Source organism: Mytilus californianus, unplaced genomic scaffold, assembly GCF_021869535.1.
Source record: "Mytilus californianus isolate M0D057914Y unplaced genomic scaffold, xbMytCali1.0.p SCAF_3, whole genome shotgun sequence".
Taxonomy (NCBI): Eukaryota; Metazoa; Mollusca; class Bivalvia; order Mytilida; family Mytilidae; genus Mytilus; species Mytilus californianus.
The window spans coordinates 118,906,532-118,927,148 of NW_026262679.1; the positions used below are offsets into that span (position 1 = coordinate 118,906,532).

The following is a 20,617-nucleotide window of genomic DNA, read 5'->3' on the forward strand; positions in this document are numbered from 1 at the left end:
TTGGTCGTTTTTTTGTCTTTTTTGCACATTCCCCGTTTCCTTTCTTAATTCTATTTCATAATTCCAGAGTTTAAACACCTTTATTCTATGATCCTCTGCTCTTCAATTCAGCACAAATGGTAAGCTCAGTCACTTGTTTAAAATCAAAACATGTCCAATATCACTACGTAGAGATTGTTGTTTACGCAATATGTTTGAGTGCCTTAATTATAGGCGCATTAGAGATATTTACCAAATCTGTTCAACCAATGCTCTTAAAATCTTAATATATTATAACTGATGAAATATAATTGTCGAGTGTGGTATTGACGCTTTTCATTTTTGCCGTTCATGGGTAATGGTCCTTTATTGGTTGAAAAATAGGCATAGAATGTGGCATGTCAAAAAAGCCTGAAAGCGCTTTTCGAAATACAGAAAACCCAGTTTGCTGTCAATTTGACAGCTATTCCTATTTACCTTTTTTACGTGGCATTAACCATTTTCAAATTCGAGTTTGAATATCACTATGGTATATTTGCCTCCCTTTGAGCCATTAAGAGACTTTTTGGATCTCAATTAAAAATTCTGCTCAAGAAAGAGACATAAAAATGTTCTTTTGTGGTCATTAACCATGAAATGCAGTCTAAGTTATCAAAATTTTGACAGTGCTAATCAATGTGAGCATACAATAATTCACGCCAGTTATTGTATAATGGAAATTTTTATTAAAAATGAAACTCATCATCAATATCAATTTGAAATCGAGACATCGCTCGACATTATTATAAGCATTGAAATATAACTACAAATGAATCCCATGTAAGAAATGGAAAGTAATGTTTTTTTCGGTACCATATGTTTTATATTGGGATTGCATTTGCAAAATATATGTATGGTATCTCAAATTTCCTTTTTTAACATAAATTGATCAAGTTATTTGACTCAAAAGCCAGGGAATATCATAATACAATGTTTCAAAGAGAAAGCGTTTTGTTGTTAAAGTGTACGTAGAGAATTTAGGGGAGAATTGGTTAAATTTATATTTTTGAATTAAATATAATTCAAGTAATATTTAAGATAAGATAAAAACCATTACACATCTGATATTGCAAGAATTGCATCTTCAATCCTTTAAAATTATGTTAATTTTATTGATAAATGAATTGACGAATTGGGGCATAAATGCGCTCTATTATAACTAGAATTTCATAATCATGTCGGAGTTGGCATATGTGACCGAAATTGCCATTTTACATACAATCTTTGGTAAAATTAATTTGAAGCCATTAACTTACCAACAGTACCATAGTACCATTTTCGTATAAGACATTTATCTATTAGTAAACTATCTTTTATTGTAAAAATGTGCCTTAATGTTAAAAATTATTGACAAATTCTCATAATGAGGATGTGTCCGAAGTTTAAACAGTATAATAAATGCAAGAAGTCCAAAACAAATATATAGGACAAAACTAAGAATAAATATTATAATGCCTGACTGAAAATGTTGGTACATCTGTATGATGTTATTTGATTAAAATTTTGACAAAATCTACAAATATCTTATTATATAGATCTATAATACTTTTTGATATTTTAGTTTAATGAGACCAAAAACTTAGCCCTTTCAAACGTTGAGCTAAATTAATGAAATTCATCTGAATGATTGACTGCTTTTCGGCCATTTTATTGCTCATGCATTTTCTAAAATAAATGAAATCTACGTTAAAACATTTAATAAGATAATAAAAGGGAAATATGTTATCTTGTTGCAAATATACAGAGTGTCAAAAGTTTAAATAGATAAAAAAGAAGACATTAATGTAAAATACACAACTAAAATAGTCAACTTCCGTATTGGATAATTAGAAGAATCAAACTTGGATACCAGCGTAGACAAATTAAAATAAAATGAGGAAATTCCCTAATACTGATTAACACATGCAGTATGAATATCAAATAATAATAAAATGAGAAATTCTCCTTTAAACCACGATGATAACAGTGGAAAAGCAATAATTTCATTACTAAATTGCAAATATAATTAATGATAATAGTTTCTATCAATGTGGTTAACTTTGTTTAACATTTTATAAATAAAGCACAACAAATCAAACGTATCACAAGGAACAAGCCATCATAGAACGTCACAAAAGTAAGTGGATGATTTGGTCTAAATGGTTTATTTCATGTTCGTATCTCAAAAAAACATGTACGTTATATTTGGTATATTTTGCATATTTTTTTGTTTTTACTGGATTCCATAAACATTCATGCTAGGAAAATATTTACGTTCCTGAATCTTTTATCAATTTTCTTTGACCTATTGCAGTTAATTTAATATCTACAGCATTTGGTCTCTGGCGGATAGTTGTCACACAGGCATTCACACCAAATCTCCTTATTCTATATTCATTTTGAAATGATTTTTCTGACCCAGTACATTTGCACGTTAAATCTTTCATGTTAACCTTTAACTTACTTCATTATTTTGCGTCATCCAGATTTGCTATGTTTTGAAGTTCTTAAAAGACAGGCAGTAATATTATTAGTTTTTATTATTAAAACGAGTTATTGAATACCGTTTCAGAACCAACAAACGTGACACCAATAGTATTGATTTGTGTAGCCCTTGTTGGACTCGTGGCGTAGGAAGCTGGAGAAAAAGTATATAGTCTCAAATATATAGTCTCAAATATAATCTGAAATCATATTGCAATCCGTTCGGACCAGGTCATTTTGGTAGTAATGGATATCAAGGAAATAGTGGCTTTGGATATCCGTCTTACAGTAGATCAGAATATGGATACGGGGGATATGCCAACATCGTTTATGGTTACGGTTCACCATTTAACATTGGCGGTTATGTTGGATACAATGGATTTAGTACTCAAAATGGATATCCTGGATACGGGTATTTTCATGGCAGAGGATTAAACGGATTTAGTGGTTATGGAAATTACGGTGTTTTCGGTAAAGGAATCGGACCTTTCAAGGGTTATGGATTTGGGCGAGACCTTGAAGGATATATCAATTTAAATAGCTATGAAGCATATGGTACGGATGGTATACATAGTTATGGGGCAAACGGTGTAAATGGTATACATAATTATGGATCATATGATATTGGTGGTTTTGGTGGTATAAATGGTTATGGATAATTTGATATAGGTGGTTCGAATGGTTATGAATCCTATGGTATTGGTGGTTTAAATGGTAATGGAGCTTATGGTATGGGTGCCATTGGTAGATTCATAAATGGAAGAAACGGCCACAGTGGGTTTGGAAGTTTTGGTAAATTTGGAGGTGAGTAATCTTACATCATCCAATACGAAAAATCATGTTATTTATATGCGACAATTTGTAATTTCAGAACAATAACTACTGTCAAAATGTAACCTGCGATGGAGTACTATAACACATGACATTAATCTGACATGTCAATTGTAGATTGATATTTCGATACGCTAAGTATTCTTATTTCATTCGTGAACGGTATCTTGTCACACAATAAGTGAATTTGTTTTGAATTTTTAAGGAATGAAGTATACAATGGTCCTTTAATGCTTGAAAGAATAAAAAAAATATATAAAGAGCGAAGGATCTATTAAGCTAAGTTTTAGGCAACATGCACACAGAGTACATTTAACCGAAGCTATGGACTATGTAAACACAATCCACTACTCGTCCTTCAAGATCAAATAACCTTATAATATTAACATTGTTTTTATCATTGCAGGTAAAAAAGGGAACATATTTAATTCCAAGGAGTCCCTGAAGAATTGATGGCGATTTTATACAAATTTGTTATTTTATTTATAATGGTTCATGAATATTAAAATATAACATATCTCATTTCACTGTTTTTTTTCATGCAAGTTCTGTCATTGGAAGTATGTAAATACATATAAAGGAAATATACCATGGAGTTCATATTTAATGGTTCGTCAAAGAAAAATCATGACAAAACAAAAGATTAAATGACAAATAAAAGCCCACAAAACATTCCATAGCAAAACCGTTAGTTCAGTTGAAAAAAATTAACGGGTTAAGTATACTGTGGATTCATTTATTTTTGTTGATTCAGGAAAATTTATATCTTCGTGGAAATTTGATTTCGTGGTTTAGGCAAATTCTCAATACAAGAGTATATAATTTGAATTTCAAATTGGTATTCGACGAATATTAATGAATTCATAGTACTGCAGGTTATTCCCGAATATTGTTACAAAAATATAAATAATACATATGTAGGTGTAGGTCAAAAGTATATAGTGGGAAATTTAGTGACAAAATATTACCTTCCCTACAAACACTGAAAACTTGGTCTTTTCAATATTTCATGAGAAAACGTTCTGATAAATAGTAAAAAAACAAAAAACCAAACAAACGAAATAAAATGAGTTTCAATTCAATGTTATCATTTTCCTCCTAAAATAGCAAACGAAGAGTACAGCAGGCTATATGCTTGGTTTAAAATGTTTAAAATGTTGTTTTGCGAATAAATTATTTTTCTATTGGCTGCATATCTCTTTGGAACAAATATGCAGCAAAGATTAACACTTTTGAAATTAATGTACTAAAGAAATATAAACACACCTTGTTCCGATGTAAAAATTGTATGTAAAATGATCGAGAAGACCGGAAATACATGTACAAAAATCGAGACGACCTTTTCATAAAAAGGTTTGAAAAAAAGTAAAAATCTTTTTATTGAATAACCTACCTAATGAAAATATTTTATCTTTAATTTTTGAACCTGCACAGACAGAATTTTATATTCACGAAAAGACAATATTTCTTTATTGAATGTTCACGTGATAAGAGCAGACCGGTGTACTCGAAAACTTAGATGTAAAAAATAGGTATATTTTGGAAATTGTAACATGCGAAGGACTATATGGAACCCTCCGTAAATTGTTGACCTGAAAGATCTTTAAATTTTGTACATGCTGTTTTTCAGTTATGTGTTATCAATATGCATCAAAAATTAACATTTTTTAGATTTCAGTTTCACAAGCTTCTAATGTAATTATCTCGACAAATACTGAATGTAAAACATCGTTCGTTTGCATGCATATTTCTAATGACACAGTTTAAAAAAAATGTTTTAAAATGTTCGATAGTTATTTAGAAAAAACTTTGCCATGTTTTATTATCGATTTTCTCTATTTTTGCATACAAAGAGTGAATTTATTACTGTTCTCGGTTATAAGATTTTCCACTGTGTATAGCAGACCTAAATGCAGGGAGTTTTTGAATTATTGAGTGTTTTTATTGTACTAAGGATGTGTGATTGACCCCTTGGTATCGTCTGTTTATTTCACTTAGATCATTTAAGTTGATTTTATTTTTCATAAAAGACAGAATATAAAAGAAAAACAAGAACAAGATTAGTGTGAAATACTATTTATGCTGTTTTATTGCTGTAGGTAGAATGATAATATAATGAGAATATAAGTTCCGTTATAGATAATGCGTAAAAACTGACCGTAGGGAGGTCTTTCGTTGGGCACCCGAAGGTGAGTTATTCGACACGAAAAATCTCAACATATGCATTATCTCACCGATATACCGTAAAAAATTACTCAGTAAAAAAAAGTAATCAGTTTTACTGTGCGTATTGCTTTCTGATGGTTTATTCAACATTGGCTAAAGGTATTGGGGATAGTTGAGATCTCGAAAACATGTTTATCCCCGCCGCATTTTTGCACCTTTTCCAAGTCAGGAACCTTTGGCCTTTTTAGTCTATTGTGCCTTTTTAAAAATTTTGGTTCATTTGTATATTTTGGAGTTAAGTTTGGCGTCCATTTCGTTGAACTAGTATACAGTATTGGTTAGGGGCTACCTGAAGCCCGCCTCCGGTTGCTGGTTTCTCGCTGCATTTAAGACCCATTGGTGGCCTTGGGCTGTTTTCTGCTCTTTAGTCGGGTTGTAATCTCTTTGACACATTTCCCGTTTCTATTTTCTATTCTATTAACATACCCTCTGTTTTAAGACTAGGTAAAAGAGAGGCGAAAGATACCAAAGGGACAATCAAACTCGTAAGTCGAACTGGCAACGCCATAGCAAAAAAAAAAATAAAGAAGAAAAAGACCATAATACGAACAACAGTATACAAAACACAACATAGAAAACTTAAGAATGAGCAACACGAACCCCACCAAAAACCGGGGGTGATCTCAAGTGCTTCGGAGGGTTAAGGAAATCCTGCTCCACATGTGAAGTAGCTCCTGTATGAATCATCCGCTTAGTAATAGGTAAGTTACATCTTTATTGAATACAAATACATTGCTTAAAAAATATGAAGTAATATATTTGAACCTGATTAATGAAAATAAGAAGATATGGTATGATTGCGACACATCTATCCACCAAAAGACGAGAATTTAAACATTTTTAAAGCTTTTTAAACTACAATTCTAACAAATATTGTGATAACCATGTTCTCAATGTGAATTTATGCGTAGGATGGTACAACGACCTTAAATTAAAAAACTTAAACATTCAAATGCAAATGGATTATTGTATACAACACGAAAAATGTATCAAATGTTGTTTTCTAACTATTTAAAATAAGATAAAGGATGGCGTATGGTGAGAGCCATGATTTGACTCTGAAATGGCAAAAAAATTGATTGTTTGCTATATTAATACTTGCTTTATGTCAATTGGCAAATATTTTATGCATGTTCAGGACGAGAATAGATAGATGAGAAGCAAAGGTGGTTTATCGATGTTCAAATCTTGTAAATCGATTTAAAATATACAAATTCAAATAAGATAAACTAGAAAATAAATTCTACACAAAGCGATATTGGTCTGGTCGATAGTGGAGGCGTCTCCTGTGTACATACGTTACTTGCAATACCATCGAGTCAAATGACATAATAGACACACTAAGGTCAATTTACAGATCAAACCACTTTATATAAAGTTCTTAGACCGCAAAACTGTTTCATTTGGTAATTCAGACAATGACGCATCATATCGGCCAACCAATTCGTAATGATGACCATAAATCTGTAGCGTCTATTGCAGTCGATCTTTCTTTTATCTTAGTTGGACAGGTTTTTATGTCAGTAGTATACTCCTGTTACTGAAGTCAGTACAATATGAACACGCACGTTCGTTCCATATCGATTCAAGTGTAGACGCAGTTCAATATGACTGCTGAGGAACTGAAAGATGACAGAACGAATGCTGAAATCGTTATAATGCAAGAACAGATTTGAAAAGTATAGGTACTGATATCTGACATATAATTTTGATTCACATGTCAAGGATGATAATTTATAGATTTTGTTTTATACCTTATGGAAATGTGAAAAAGGTAAAAACCCTTACCCTAATAATGCATGCAGTGTCAGAATTTGAAAAATAATGTACACACACGAACCTAAACGAACTTTTATGTCTGAAATAAAAATAGATAACTTTCTTCTTGAATACACATTTGTTTACCATGTACTTAATGTTTTTTCAAAGAACATAATGAGTAAAAGCAAACTTCTGCAATCGCAACATTCGCAACGGTATCAAAAGAAGTTTGAGTTTTAAATTATACAGTACTGAAAGTCATACATGTTATTTATAATACGAAACAACTTAATAATAAACCTAAGGAATAGACAATTGAAAAGGGCAATTAAACTTCATCTCGAGAGAAAATATGTTCAAACAAATACAACACAATGCAAAACATATGGGACTTTCCCCAATACTCTATAAAACCATACATAGGAACACCACATATTACTAATAAGTAACAATCTTCTACAAAAAAAGTAGGATTACATCGGATAAAACAATAATGCTTCTATAAAATTGTAAATAAACATTTCATTACATTAATTTGTATTATTGTGGTTAACCCTGTTTAAACACATCTTCTATCACAAAAGTAAATACTTGTAAAATGTCTATTTTATAACGGATTATAATGAAATATTTGGTCAATGATTATGGTATATATAGGACATCAATTATCAAATCAGCACTCTGAGTAAGCCATTATACCACGGTAAGTTGTAGCATTCATGTGCATCTCTCAAATTACTATGAACGCATATTTGGTATGCTTCATTTAATTGTTCTGGCTACGATAATTGTTTAATTGAAATCAAAAGAAAAGAAAAAAAAGAAAGAAAACAACGTTTAAAATCGATCAAATGAACGTTTGAATTAACAAAATGTTCATCTTTCAGTTACACTTTTTAATGCATTCAGTATTTTTTTGTTTTGTATATGTTTGTTGCTGTTTTTCATTTCCGTAAAATTTCATGTTCTTCAAAGACATTGAAGTATAACAAACATGTAAAGTTTATTGAAAAGTTAAGGATTATACTTTTAGAACCTACCAACCATGACACTTAAAGCTTTTCTGTGCTTGTCGCTCGTCGGACTAGTATTTGCAGAGGCTGGTAAAAAAGGATACAGTCCAAAGTATAACCTAAAAGCATATGGGAATCCTTTAGGACCCTTTTTTGGTGGAAATGGATATCAAGGAAATATCGGCTCTGGATATCCGTTGTATGGTTTATCTGGATATGGACACGGTGGTTATGCTAATAACTTTTATGGTTTAGGCTCACCATTACACTTTGGCAGTTATGTAGGGTACAACAACTATGGTACTCAAAGTGGATTTCCTGGATACGGGCTCATGAATGGAAGAAATTTAAATGTTTTAAATGGTTACGGAAATTACGGTGTTCATGGTAATGGAAATATGCCTTTCAAGGGATATGGATTCGGTCGCGGACTTGGTGGATATAGAGGATATAATAATCTAATTAGTTCTGGAGAATATGGTATTGGTGGTATAAATGGTTATGGCTCATATGGTATTGGTGGCATAAATGGTTATGGCTCATATGGTATTGGTGGCATAAATGGTTATGGGTCATATGGTATTGGAGGTTTAAATCGTTATGGAGTATATGGTATGGGTGGTTTGAATGGTTATGGATCACATGGTATAGGTGGTATTGGTGGGTTTAAAAACGGAAGATACGGGTACAGTGGTGTTGGTGGTTTCGGTAAATTTGGAGGTAAGTTATCTCAAATCATTCAATGGAAAAAATAGTTCCTATTTAATGGTGACAGTTTGATAAAACTAAATAAATTGAAGACTATCAAAAGATAGTTACCAACATGGGATTTTTATTTTCTTTAAGATTCCTCTTAAATATCTGCGACCTGTCAAAGGGGCCAAACAGTCTTATTATTGGGAGTCAAATGATTAGAATATCAGCTGTTCAATAAACATCCAGCATAAATAAGAAAGACGTACCAATAGTTAACAGAGTACATCGACAAAGTATATTATTTTTGCGATTCTTCGTTTTCAAAACTATTTGATTTTGGGTAAGGCGGGTACTTATATCTATAATTACTTTTTGTAAACATAAAAATGACATTAAAAATTGAAAAAAATAATTTAAAGTGATAAGCTATATAATCTGAATACTAACTGGAAAAAAATGAACATAATATCAAAAGGATATTTTTTCTATGTTTGCAATGTCAGGGGTCAAATTATAGCTATTATAATATCTCCTCATTTCAATTTGATTTTCTGAGAATTCATGAAATGTTCAGAAAATAAAAAAATAACAAATAATATTTAGAATAAAAATACCCTGCTGAATAAACGTACCGATACGGATGTACGGTGAATAAGAAAAGATGTATATATATATATCAAGTAATTTAAACTTGATCTTTAAGCAATATGAAATCCAATCACAATAGCAAATTAATGAATATGTATACCAAATTATAAAAAAGATTCTATAAATAAACTTTGTTATTTTAATTGCAGGTAAAAAAGGAACATATTAGAATTCCATGAGTCATTGAGGAAAAGTTGGTGATTTTATACACATTTGTTTGAGTTATATGTACATGTATTGATATGATTTATACTTATTAAACTAAATATAAAATAAGTTTGAGCATTTGTCTTATTTACCGTGTGATATTATAAGCCTTTTATTTGCAACATGATACAGAGGCGGTCATATCAAATCATAGGCCGTTGAAGGACAGTCGACACCACAGGAAAACTACAAAGACGCAAATATCAATTAAGCTTTCAAAAGATTCTAAGGTAAACTAAAGATTGAATAGCTTGAGGCGAAGTATACATAGTTAACTACTCCACAGATTTGTTTTAAAATTTCACATATGGAATCTGCTTGTAATAGTACATCAGAAAAATGGATCGATTGATAAAAAGAAAGTCCTTAGCCGGTGCTTGTTTTCAATCTATATCCTATGCAGTTTAATTTTTAGCGGGAACAAAAAAATCACAGCGACGTTATGGATGTCTACATTGACGTTGCCACAACTTCTATGCTATATAATATATATTATAAGTAACGATATTGCACTGTTGTGCTATGCCGTATGAAAAGCGTGAGTATGTATCAGCCATTTACAAATTATTACAAATGCTAATCTAGAACATATACTATTCAATGATTAAAATATGCTGACTAATGTTCAATGATGCAAATAAGCATAACTAATGTACTGGAGTGAAGAAAAAAAAAGTTACAATCGGCTTTCAAAAGTGAATTTCATTTATCATTATACTTCCATCTTTTCTGAATTAAACAGTTATCTGCACCTTTGTTTGTAATGCTTGTATTGTCCTAGTTTTTATAATCAAATATTTAAAGTGAATGATCGAGTTTGATTTCGTTCCGGTTAACACACCGTTGACAGAATAACAAACCTTCATATTTTAATTAGTTATAACATTTCTTTAATTCACAAAATTAATAGATATAAGAAGATGTGGTATGAGTGCCAATGTGACAACTCTCCCTCTAGGTTAAAATTTATAAAAGTAAACCATTATAGGTCAGAGTACGGTCTTCATCACGAAGCCTTGGCTCACACCGAACAGCAAGCTATAAAGAGCCCCAAAAATTACTAGTGTAAAACCATTCAAATGGGAAAACCAACGGTCTAATCTATATAAACTAGAAACGAGAAACACTTATGAACCACATCAACAAACGACAACTACTGAACATCAGATTTCTGACTTAGGACAGGTGCAAACAATTGCGGGTTTACAAGTTTTAATGGTACCAAACCTTCACCCTTATCTGAAACAATAGTGTAACATCACAAAATAGAAAGACACACTATAAAATCAATTGAAATAAGAGTCTTTTTATCCTCACCATTACCAGTTCTATAAATTCGAGATATTGATCGCAATCTAGTCTACACCTAAACCTGACTGGTTCACACACATGCACGGGACACAACTCAGTAATTGTATTTCACAAAATTTCCTGTCTCGATCGCTTGGTCTTTTCTTTAGCTACGTATACATGGCAAAGCACGATATAATGGCTGAACGGATTTGTAGTACCAAACAAAAATATTTATTGAAACATTATGTGTTCAGTATCCACAAGGATTCATATAGTACTATATAAATCCTCGGTATCCACATGCACGGGTGAAAAACTGCATACTATTTTAAAATTGTGTATGGCTGTGATAAGGTCAAATAAAGGTAACAGTAGTATACCGCTGTTCAAAAGTCATAAATCGATTGAGACAAAAACAAATCCGGGTTACAAACTTAAACCGAGGGAAACACATCAACTATACGAGGAAAACAACAAAACAACATAAAAACTGAAGTGAACAAATAACAAACGACAATGCAACACACAGAGAAACGAACTATAAGATAACAATTATAAGATAACACCTGACTTGGTACAGGACATTTGAAGATAAAAATGGTGTTTTGAACCTGGTTTTGTGGCTAGCCAAACCTTGCACTTTTATGACAATGTTAAATATAACACTAGAATGACACCATTACATGAAGGAATACAGTACAAATAAATGCAAGAACATTCAGGACAGAGAAATACACAAATAAACAATACAATAGTACATTTCGACATGCTTACCACAGAATAAAAACGAACACGTAAAACAACATAGGACAGCACACAAAACAGCACAACAGAACCACGAACTGTCTTTCACACGACTGGGTCAACGCCACAAAAGTGACGTCACAGGTAAATTTCTAAAACAATTTTGATACTGTTCAAGATCAGGTTTGTAACTATGTCATTTGATGTATTTTATAACAATTACAAGAATATTAATATAGAATTGTGTTAATAATTAGATAATTAATTGTATTATCTAGCTATGTCGGTATTATTTCTAAATCAAACTGTAAAACAAATAAAATAGTGTATATATAGTTGCTTTAAACTAAAATCTTAGAAATGAACTGGGTGATTAATTATCTTTACTTTTACATACGAATAGAAAATAAAAATAGGGGGTAGAATTAAAACTACCAACGATAAGACATTTAACAATACCCGAGCAGAATTACAAATACAACATCATAACTAAATACATGAATGTTGGATAACAAATACCGTGACACGTCTTATAGTAATGCAAATTCACACTCAGCAAAACAGTCATATTCGGGAATAGGTCATGTTCGGTACTTAAAAGACCAGACGACGTAAATGGTAAAACATAATCTAAGACGTGTTAAAAATGTCCTTAGTTAGTTTAGACATAGACACATCGTATGGATCAACCAATTCGTGATGGTGTCCATAAAATTTACGGAGTGTCATTTTTAATCTTTCCTCCTCATAAATTTGTTGGATCAGTTTTTGCGTAAGGAGCACACTCCTTTATATGAAGTCCGTATAGGGTGAACATGCAAGAGCATAACGTATCAACCTAGATATGTTAACACCATACGATTCGGCAGAGGGTATGTTACTGCTGAGCAATGGGAAATTGATAATTGGGAAGTTGAAATCGTCCCGTTTGTCATAGATTTTAGTGTGAAGTCGTACATCTGTGTCAATATTGAGGAAAAGGTCAACGTATGAAGCAGTCCTTCTAGTATCGGTAGTATCCTTAATTTCGAGTTCACTGGGATATATGAGATGTAAGTATTGGCTGAAATTTGGGTTATTCAGTGAAATATGGGTTATTCAGTGAAATATGGGTTATTCAGTGAAATATGGGTTATTAGCCAATAAAGGTTTAGATGCTGTCAATATTAGCAATATTTTCCATCAGAAATCTGTACAAAAAACTATACCTGATTACGTCAAAAATAAAGCTACACCTGTTATTTCTTATACTTACACCAAGTCTATTGCATCTAAGATTTTCAACCACAAGAGAGTTTTGGAGGCCTTTAACCTCAAAGATGTGAAATCCAAGCCTCCGGATTGCTCATGTGCATCGTCACAATACAAGTATAGTCCAGCTTGTCATGTTATTACTGGTGACCTTGGCATCGTTACCAATGAACAACTTAGAGAGTTGTTAGCCAAGGGACCAAAATATAGAATTCCCCAGCCCATCAACTGGAAAACGAATTTCAAGTTACTGATGGATGCAGTTGAGGACTATGCAAGAAAATGGGTAAAGCGCGAACCAGACAAACCAGAACTGGACACTTTGTCTGAATGGATCAAAGCTATTCGATCATGCATTCAGAAGCGCATTCAAAAACTACGATGCAATATGAGCACAAGATTTACTTACCCTTTCAAAAATCCGGATGTTGTGGATGCTTTATCCTCTTTGCATGACAAATATGTCGTTGTTCCAGCAGATAAAGCCTCCAATAATATTGTCTTCATATGTAAAAACCATTATTTGCAATGTCTCACAACAGAGCTTGGAATAAATAGAAATAATGGTAACCCTACATATTCTTTAACATCATTTACCAAGGACGAAATTTTACAAAATCACAAATCTGTCCTTATTTCTTTTGGTATCAACATCAAAGAAAACGAAGAAAATTTACCATCATTATACTAGATACCAAAACTACACAAAAATCCATATAAAGAACGATACATAGCTGGGTCATCAAAATGTTCGATTAAACATCTTTCTAAAGTACTGACTACTATTCTTTCTACAGTTAAAGATGGGTTTCAAAAATATTGTGATGAGATATATTCTACCAGTGGTGTTAACCAGATGTGGATTCTCAAATATTCGAAAGATCTACTGCTTAATCTTCGATCACAATCTTTGCAATTTTGCAGCAACATAAAGACTTTTGATTTTTCTACGCTTTACACTACTATTCCCCATGCTCAGTTGAAAGATCGACTTCACCATCTCATTAAACAGAGCTTTTTCTATAAAAATGGGAATCGTAGATACAAATTTCTTGTTTTGGGTTACAATAATTCATATTTTGTGAAAAACCACACTGAATCTACCAGAAAATATACCGAAGATTATACTATCAATATGCTGGACTTTTTGATCGACAATATATTTGTTGAGTTTGGAGGATTTATATTTCAACAGACAGTCGGTATTCCAATGGGAACTTATTGTGCACCCCTACTGGCCGATTTGTTTTTGTACTCGTATGAAGCAGAATTCATTCAGAACCTTCTAAAAGACAAAAAGAAAAAGCACCTTGCGAAATTCTTTAATTTGACTTTCCGATATATTGATGATGTTCTATCATTGAATAACCCATATTTCAGCCAATACTTACATCTCATATATCCCAGTGAACTTGAAATTAAGGATACTACTGATACTAGAAGGACTGCTTCATACCTTGATTTTTTCCTCAATATTGACACAGATGGACGACTTCACACGAAAATCTATGATAAACGGGACGATTTCAACTTCCCAATTATCAATTTCCCATTTCTTAGCAGTAACATACCCTCTGTCCCTTCGTATGGTGTTAACATATCTCAATTGATACGTTATTCTCGTGCTTGTTCACACTATACGGACTTCATATACAGGAGTGTGCTCCTTACGCAGAAACTGCTCCAACAAAGTTATGAGGAGGACAGATTAAAAATGACACTCCGTAAATTTTACGGACACTATCACGAATTGTTTGATCCATACGATGTGTCTTTGTCCAAACTAACTAAGGACATTTTTACCACGTGTTAGATTGTGGTTTGTTATTACGTCGCCTGATCTTTTAATTACCGAACGTGAATATTCCCGATTATGACTGTTTTGCTGAGTGTGAATTTGCATTGCTATAAGACGTGTCACGGTACTTTTCTATCCCAAATTCATGTATTTAATTTTGATGTTATATTTGTTATTCTCGTCGGATTTTGTCAAATGTCTTAACGTCTTTTCTGTTATATTTGTGTGTTATGGTAAAGATAATTAATCACCCACTTCATTTATTAGATTTTAGTTTGGTTCAACGAAACTTATACGATATATTTGGTTTACAGTTTGATTCAGAAGAAACACCGACATAGCTAGATAATACAATTAATTATCTAATTACTACCACAATTTGATATTAATAGTATTGTAATTTTCATTGCTATTAATAAATGTAATGTCAATATTACAGATCTAATCTTGAATCAATCCTGATTCTATCTTATTTTTGGGAAATATTTTTACAAATTCAAATGTGACGTCACTTTGTGTGTTTTTATAGAATTTCAAATGTGACGTCACTTTGTGCGTTGAGTCTTTGGCTAACTCGGCTGTGTATTTTTATGTGTTAGATTAAGTTGTTTTATGTAATGTAACCGTTTTTATTCTGTAGTTAGTCCCCACTTCGGTTTTATCATGTATATCTATTATATAGTCATTTTATAAAATTTACTGTTTGCAAAAGTATATATTATTCTAAATAATAAGGATGTTCTTGTCCCAGGCAGAAAACCCTGGCCGTGTTAGGCGCAATTTTTTGGAAGTTTTGGTCCTCAGTGCTCCTCAGCTTTGTACTTGTTTTGGCTTTCAAACTTTTTTCATCTGAGCGTCACTGGTTGGTCTTGTGTGGACGAGACGCTCGTCTGGCGTATTAAATTCTAAACCTAGTACCTTTTGTTAGCTATCATTCGTGTGTTTCTTTGTCCTATATGTTCTCCCATTCATTTGTATCGTAGTCATGTCATGTCATGTTGTCATTTTAATGTTATATTTAGCATTGCCATAAAAGCGGGGGGTTTGGCATGCCATAAAAACCAAGATCAACCCACCATTTTTTTCTTAAAATGTCCTGTACCAAGTCAGGAAAATGGCCATTGTTATATTATAGTTCGTTTCTGTGTGTGTGTTACATTTTAATGTTGTGTTTTTGTTGTGTCGTTGTTCTCCTCTTATATTTGATGCGTTTCCCTCAGTTTTAGTTTGTAACCCGGATTTGTTTTTATTTCTATCGATTTATGAGTTTCGATCAAATTTTTATAATTTTTATACATGTTCAAGAAGAAAACATAGACCTAATAGATTACTTTCAAATCGACGTCTCCAGTGCATTTACAACACGATAATTCATAATATTTTGCTATAACATTGTGTAAAGTGTAATGCTATAAATGTACTGGTGTAAATGCAAGCAGACTGGTTATGATGTAATGTTGTACGAGCTAACCTAGTGTAGTGGTATACGAAGTGTGCCTATAATGAAAAGTGATTACATATAATATAAAGATTGTTGTAGAATTAGACATAGGCTAAGGGTAGTCTCAGACATAAGCAATAGTGAAGAGTATGTTGATGTTTGTAGTTTTCGTGTAGCATTTATGAAAATTGAATGTAATTGGTTTTCAATTAAAGAATATAGTAAGTTTTTAAAAAGCTAAAAAAATGTAAAAGTCTGAACTCATTTCACCTTTCATTCAACCAAATATCACATGAACTACTCTACATTTACCATGAAGAGGTAAAATTGCATTAAGTAAACAAGTGTCAGAATTTTTCTTGAAACTCAATACCTTAAATAAAACGACTTCAATCTTTCATACACTACTTGTGAATGATACATTAAAGCACAATAGAAGAAAACAATTAATATTTGCTACCCCTTCGGATTTGGAATTCGACGATATGATAAAGAAGAAATGTCGTGTTCTATTTTAATCATTAATGTGTTACTGTGTAGTTTCAGTTTTAACAATGACTCGAAATTAGGATTTTACTTTCCCAAAACAATGCTGACGTAATAGACGACACCTGTTATTTTTCTGTACTTTTGAATAAAGTTGAATGCCGAGGTTGAATGATATAGCTTTTTCATATCCTCATTTAAATGTTAGGGTGTGGTTTGTGATCGTGCTCAATTTTTATATTCTAGGAAGTTTCTTGAGGACTGCCTCTGATGGTTCCTTTTTGTCATCTTTGTTCTTCGACTTGTAAATGTGGCACTACTGTTCGATTTCCTCTTTGTATCTTCTTACTTTTATTTATTCTATAAACCTATGAAATATGTTCTTAACCATTCAAATGCATTCATATACTTAATACTCAGCCTTGCTGTTGATATAAAAAACGAGCATATGCCAACGTTTCCCAAGATCAACACGCACATTCATTCGGCATTTTCAATCTTTTGATACTGTATGTATTTAATATAAAACTATGGTTTTTCAAAACAATATTGTGGGGTCATTACATGTTCGACTTTAAAAGCAGAGTTGTCACAGGTATGTTTCTTAATTTTGGTTATATTCTTGTTGTGAAGTGTTTTCATTTTTCTGATTATATAAACACTAGTTTTATTTTGTACCCTCTCCAGCGTGTCTGAAACGGCAACAAAGCTTAACCTAACAATAGTAAACTCATATTTCTGATTGTGATCATTCTGATCACTTCTTTGAAGTTTTGAGATAGGACAGGCATACTTGTTGGACTCATGATCAATCACACGAATGTGTGCCCATTTTTAAGTTAATCAGCTACCGCTGTATGGACGTTCTCCTTTTTGAATTTACCTTGAAGTTCGATATATTTTTTTTTGGCAAGTGATATTTATTGTGTTGTTCATCACAAATTAGAATCTAATAAGGTATAATGATATGAACAGAAGCTCCTGGAGAACGTATCACATGTGAGAAACATATATATAAATATGAGGAGATGTGGTATTATTGCAAATGACAACTATCTACAAAATGAAGTGGATGTTAGCAACTAAAGGCAAGCGCACGGCCTTTAACAATGAGAAAAACCTATACCGTAAGACCGTAATACTTGGCTATAAAAGGACCCGCCATGAAAAATATGAAACAATGCAATTAAAAAAAATAACGGTCTAAGTATAATGTGGATTCATTTATTTTTGTGGATTCAGGAAAAATTGTATCTTCGTGGATATTTGATTTGTGGTTGAAGCAAATTCTCAATACAAGCGTATAGAAAATTTGAATTTCGTTCAATATTTTGATTCGTAGTTTACCTATACCCAAAGAAAGTCACGAACATTGGTATTCGACGAATATAAATGATTTAACATTACTGCTGGTTATTCTCGAATATTGTTACTAAAATATGAATAATATATATCTAGGTGTAAGTCAAAAGTATACAGTGGGTCAGTTACATATTCACGAAAAAACGTTCTGACAAATAGTAAAAAAAAAAACCGAAATAAAATAGGAGCTTGGTGTAAAATTGATTTAAAATGTTGTTATGCGAATAAATTCCTGGAGTACCAACCTCAATTTTTTTTTCTACTGGTTGCATATCTCTCTGGGACATGTAAATTGCCCATATATGTATGCAGCTAGATTAGACAAGATGAGGGGAGAATTCCAGGAATAGATATGCAGCCAAGATGAACACTTTTGAAATTAATTTACTAAGCAAATTCAAACACACCTTATCCCGATGTAAACATTGAATGTGAAAAGATCGAGAAGACCGGAAATACATGTAAAAAATCGAGAGGACCTTTTCATTAAAAGGTATAAAAGATAGTAAAAATATTTAAACGGATAACCTACATTATACAAATATTTATCTTTAATTTTTGAACCTGCACAGGCAGACTTTTAGATTGCTATATTCACGAAAAGAAAATATTTCTGTATTGAATGTTCACGTGATAAGAGCAGACCGGTGTACTCGATGTAAGAAATAAGTATATTTTTGGAAGTTGTAATATGCTAAGGACTATGTAGAGCACTCCGAAAATTGGTGACCTGAAAAATCTTTGGATTTTGTATGAACATGACTTTTTTTTTCATTTTTTTTTATCAATATGCAGCATATTGACATTTTTTAAATTTCAGTTTCACAAGCTTCTAATACAGTATCCTGATAAATGATGAACATGAGACATCGTGTATTTGCATGTATATTTCAAATAACACAGTTTAACAAATAATTTTTTTTTTAAAATGTACGATTGTTGTCTAGAAAAAAACTTTTGATCAGTATCATCACCATCAATGTTTTATTATTGATTTTCTCGACTTTTTCATAAGAAGAGATAACTTGTGACTGTTCTCGGTCACTTGAATTTGTTTTTCACTATATATAGCAGTTATAAATAAAGGGATTTCTCAAACAAAATTAATTAAAATTTTTCCAAAATTCTTTTATAGTTTAAATGTATCTGAACACACTTATTATCAACTGAATATTGTATTCTAATTGTTTATAGGGCCTGTCAATTCAGAACAATCTATGTAGTAATGAACGCTTACCGACCCAAATGCTGTCAATACATGATATTTGGCTTGCAAAATGTCATGCTATTCTCAGTTTGTTTAGGTAGTCTTTACACTAAATAAGTTGGATGTGAACGAATTGATATTTTAGTCTTCAAAACATGCTTAAGTCATTAGCTAAAAATGGCTTTGAATTGGCTTTCAATAACTGCATGTAGTCTTAAATAAGTCCTTAGAGTCTTTTGTCTTTTTGTCATTTATTTTTTTGTGCTTCTTGTTGATCTGTTCATTTAAACAATTTCCAACTGATTTTTACAGTAAATTTCTAAAATCATGATGTTACTCTTCTGTCTAATGTTCGAGGGATATCATACATGTGCCTCGTCTGCAAATTCTTTAAGGGACTGTCCAATTCATTGACCTGCAAGTCAGCTGTTATCGTTGTTTGCTTTTGCTGTCTGTCATATTTATTAATCGTTTTTGTTTTAATATCGATCTGGCTCTTGGTTTTCTCTTTTGCATTATGTCACATTTTGTCATACCGGGACATTTTATACCTGGCTATAAGGTATTGGTATGCTCATGGTTGACTCAAAGACTTCAAAAAGTACCGTTTTGTTATATTCAAAAACATTTATAAGCATCATTTAAAGAAACTATTTTGCCAAATAATGTGACTGATTTTGTTACATTAACTTCATGGTAAGGCACGACGTGATATGAAAGTAAATTGTCAAATTGAAGATTGTTATGTTAATTATTTTATTCTAACTTTGTTCAAAGTATTTCATCGAGGTAGGTAGTGATTCGTTTTTGGACGAATAATTATAATCAAACATGTCAATTGTCGACATATCAATTTTGCAGTTCTCTCCGAAGTGGACCAATTTAAAAATTTCTTTTCTGACCCCATAAAGAATATTGCAAACTCACACATTATCGTATATGACGTCTGAAACAATCAGAACGTTAAAACAGTGACTTTTCAATAATGTAACACCATTTTTCAATTAGTCTTATGGTGAGTTAACAGTAAAAAGAAGAAAGTGAAAAATATGAAGCTTGTCCAATTAAAAAGTATTCGTCTCTTGTTTTTTTATCGTTCGTGGTGCTCAATGCTTTGATTTCTGTGTAGTGTTTTGTTATTGCTGTTTGTTTTGTCGTCCTGATAATTTTTG

General features: G+C 31.9%; 1 protein-coding gene across 1 annotated transcript; it reads left to right on the top strand.

The window, feature by feature from the left end:
- Positions 1-8,337: 8,337 nt before the first annotated feature.
- LOC127733617 (keratin-associated protein 19-2-like) lies at positions 8,338-9,883 on the top strand. The gene is made up of 2 exons (XM_052242937.1): positions 8,338-9,032; positions 9,806-9,883. The coding sequence occupies exons 1-2, from the start codon at positions 8,345-8,347 to the stop codon at positions 9,823-9,825; spliced, it is 708 nt and encodes a 235-aa protein (XP_052098897.1). The 5' UTR covers positions 8,338-8,344; the 3' UTR covers positions 9,826-9,883.
- The last annotated feature ends 10,734 nt before the right edge of the window (positions 9,884-20,617 follow it).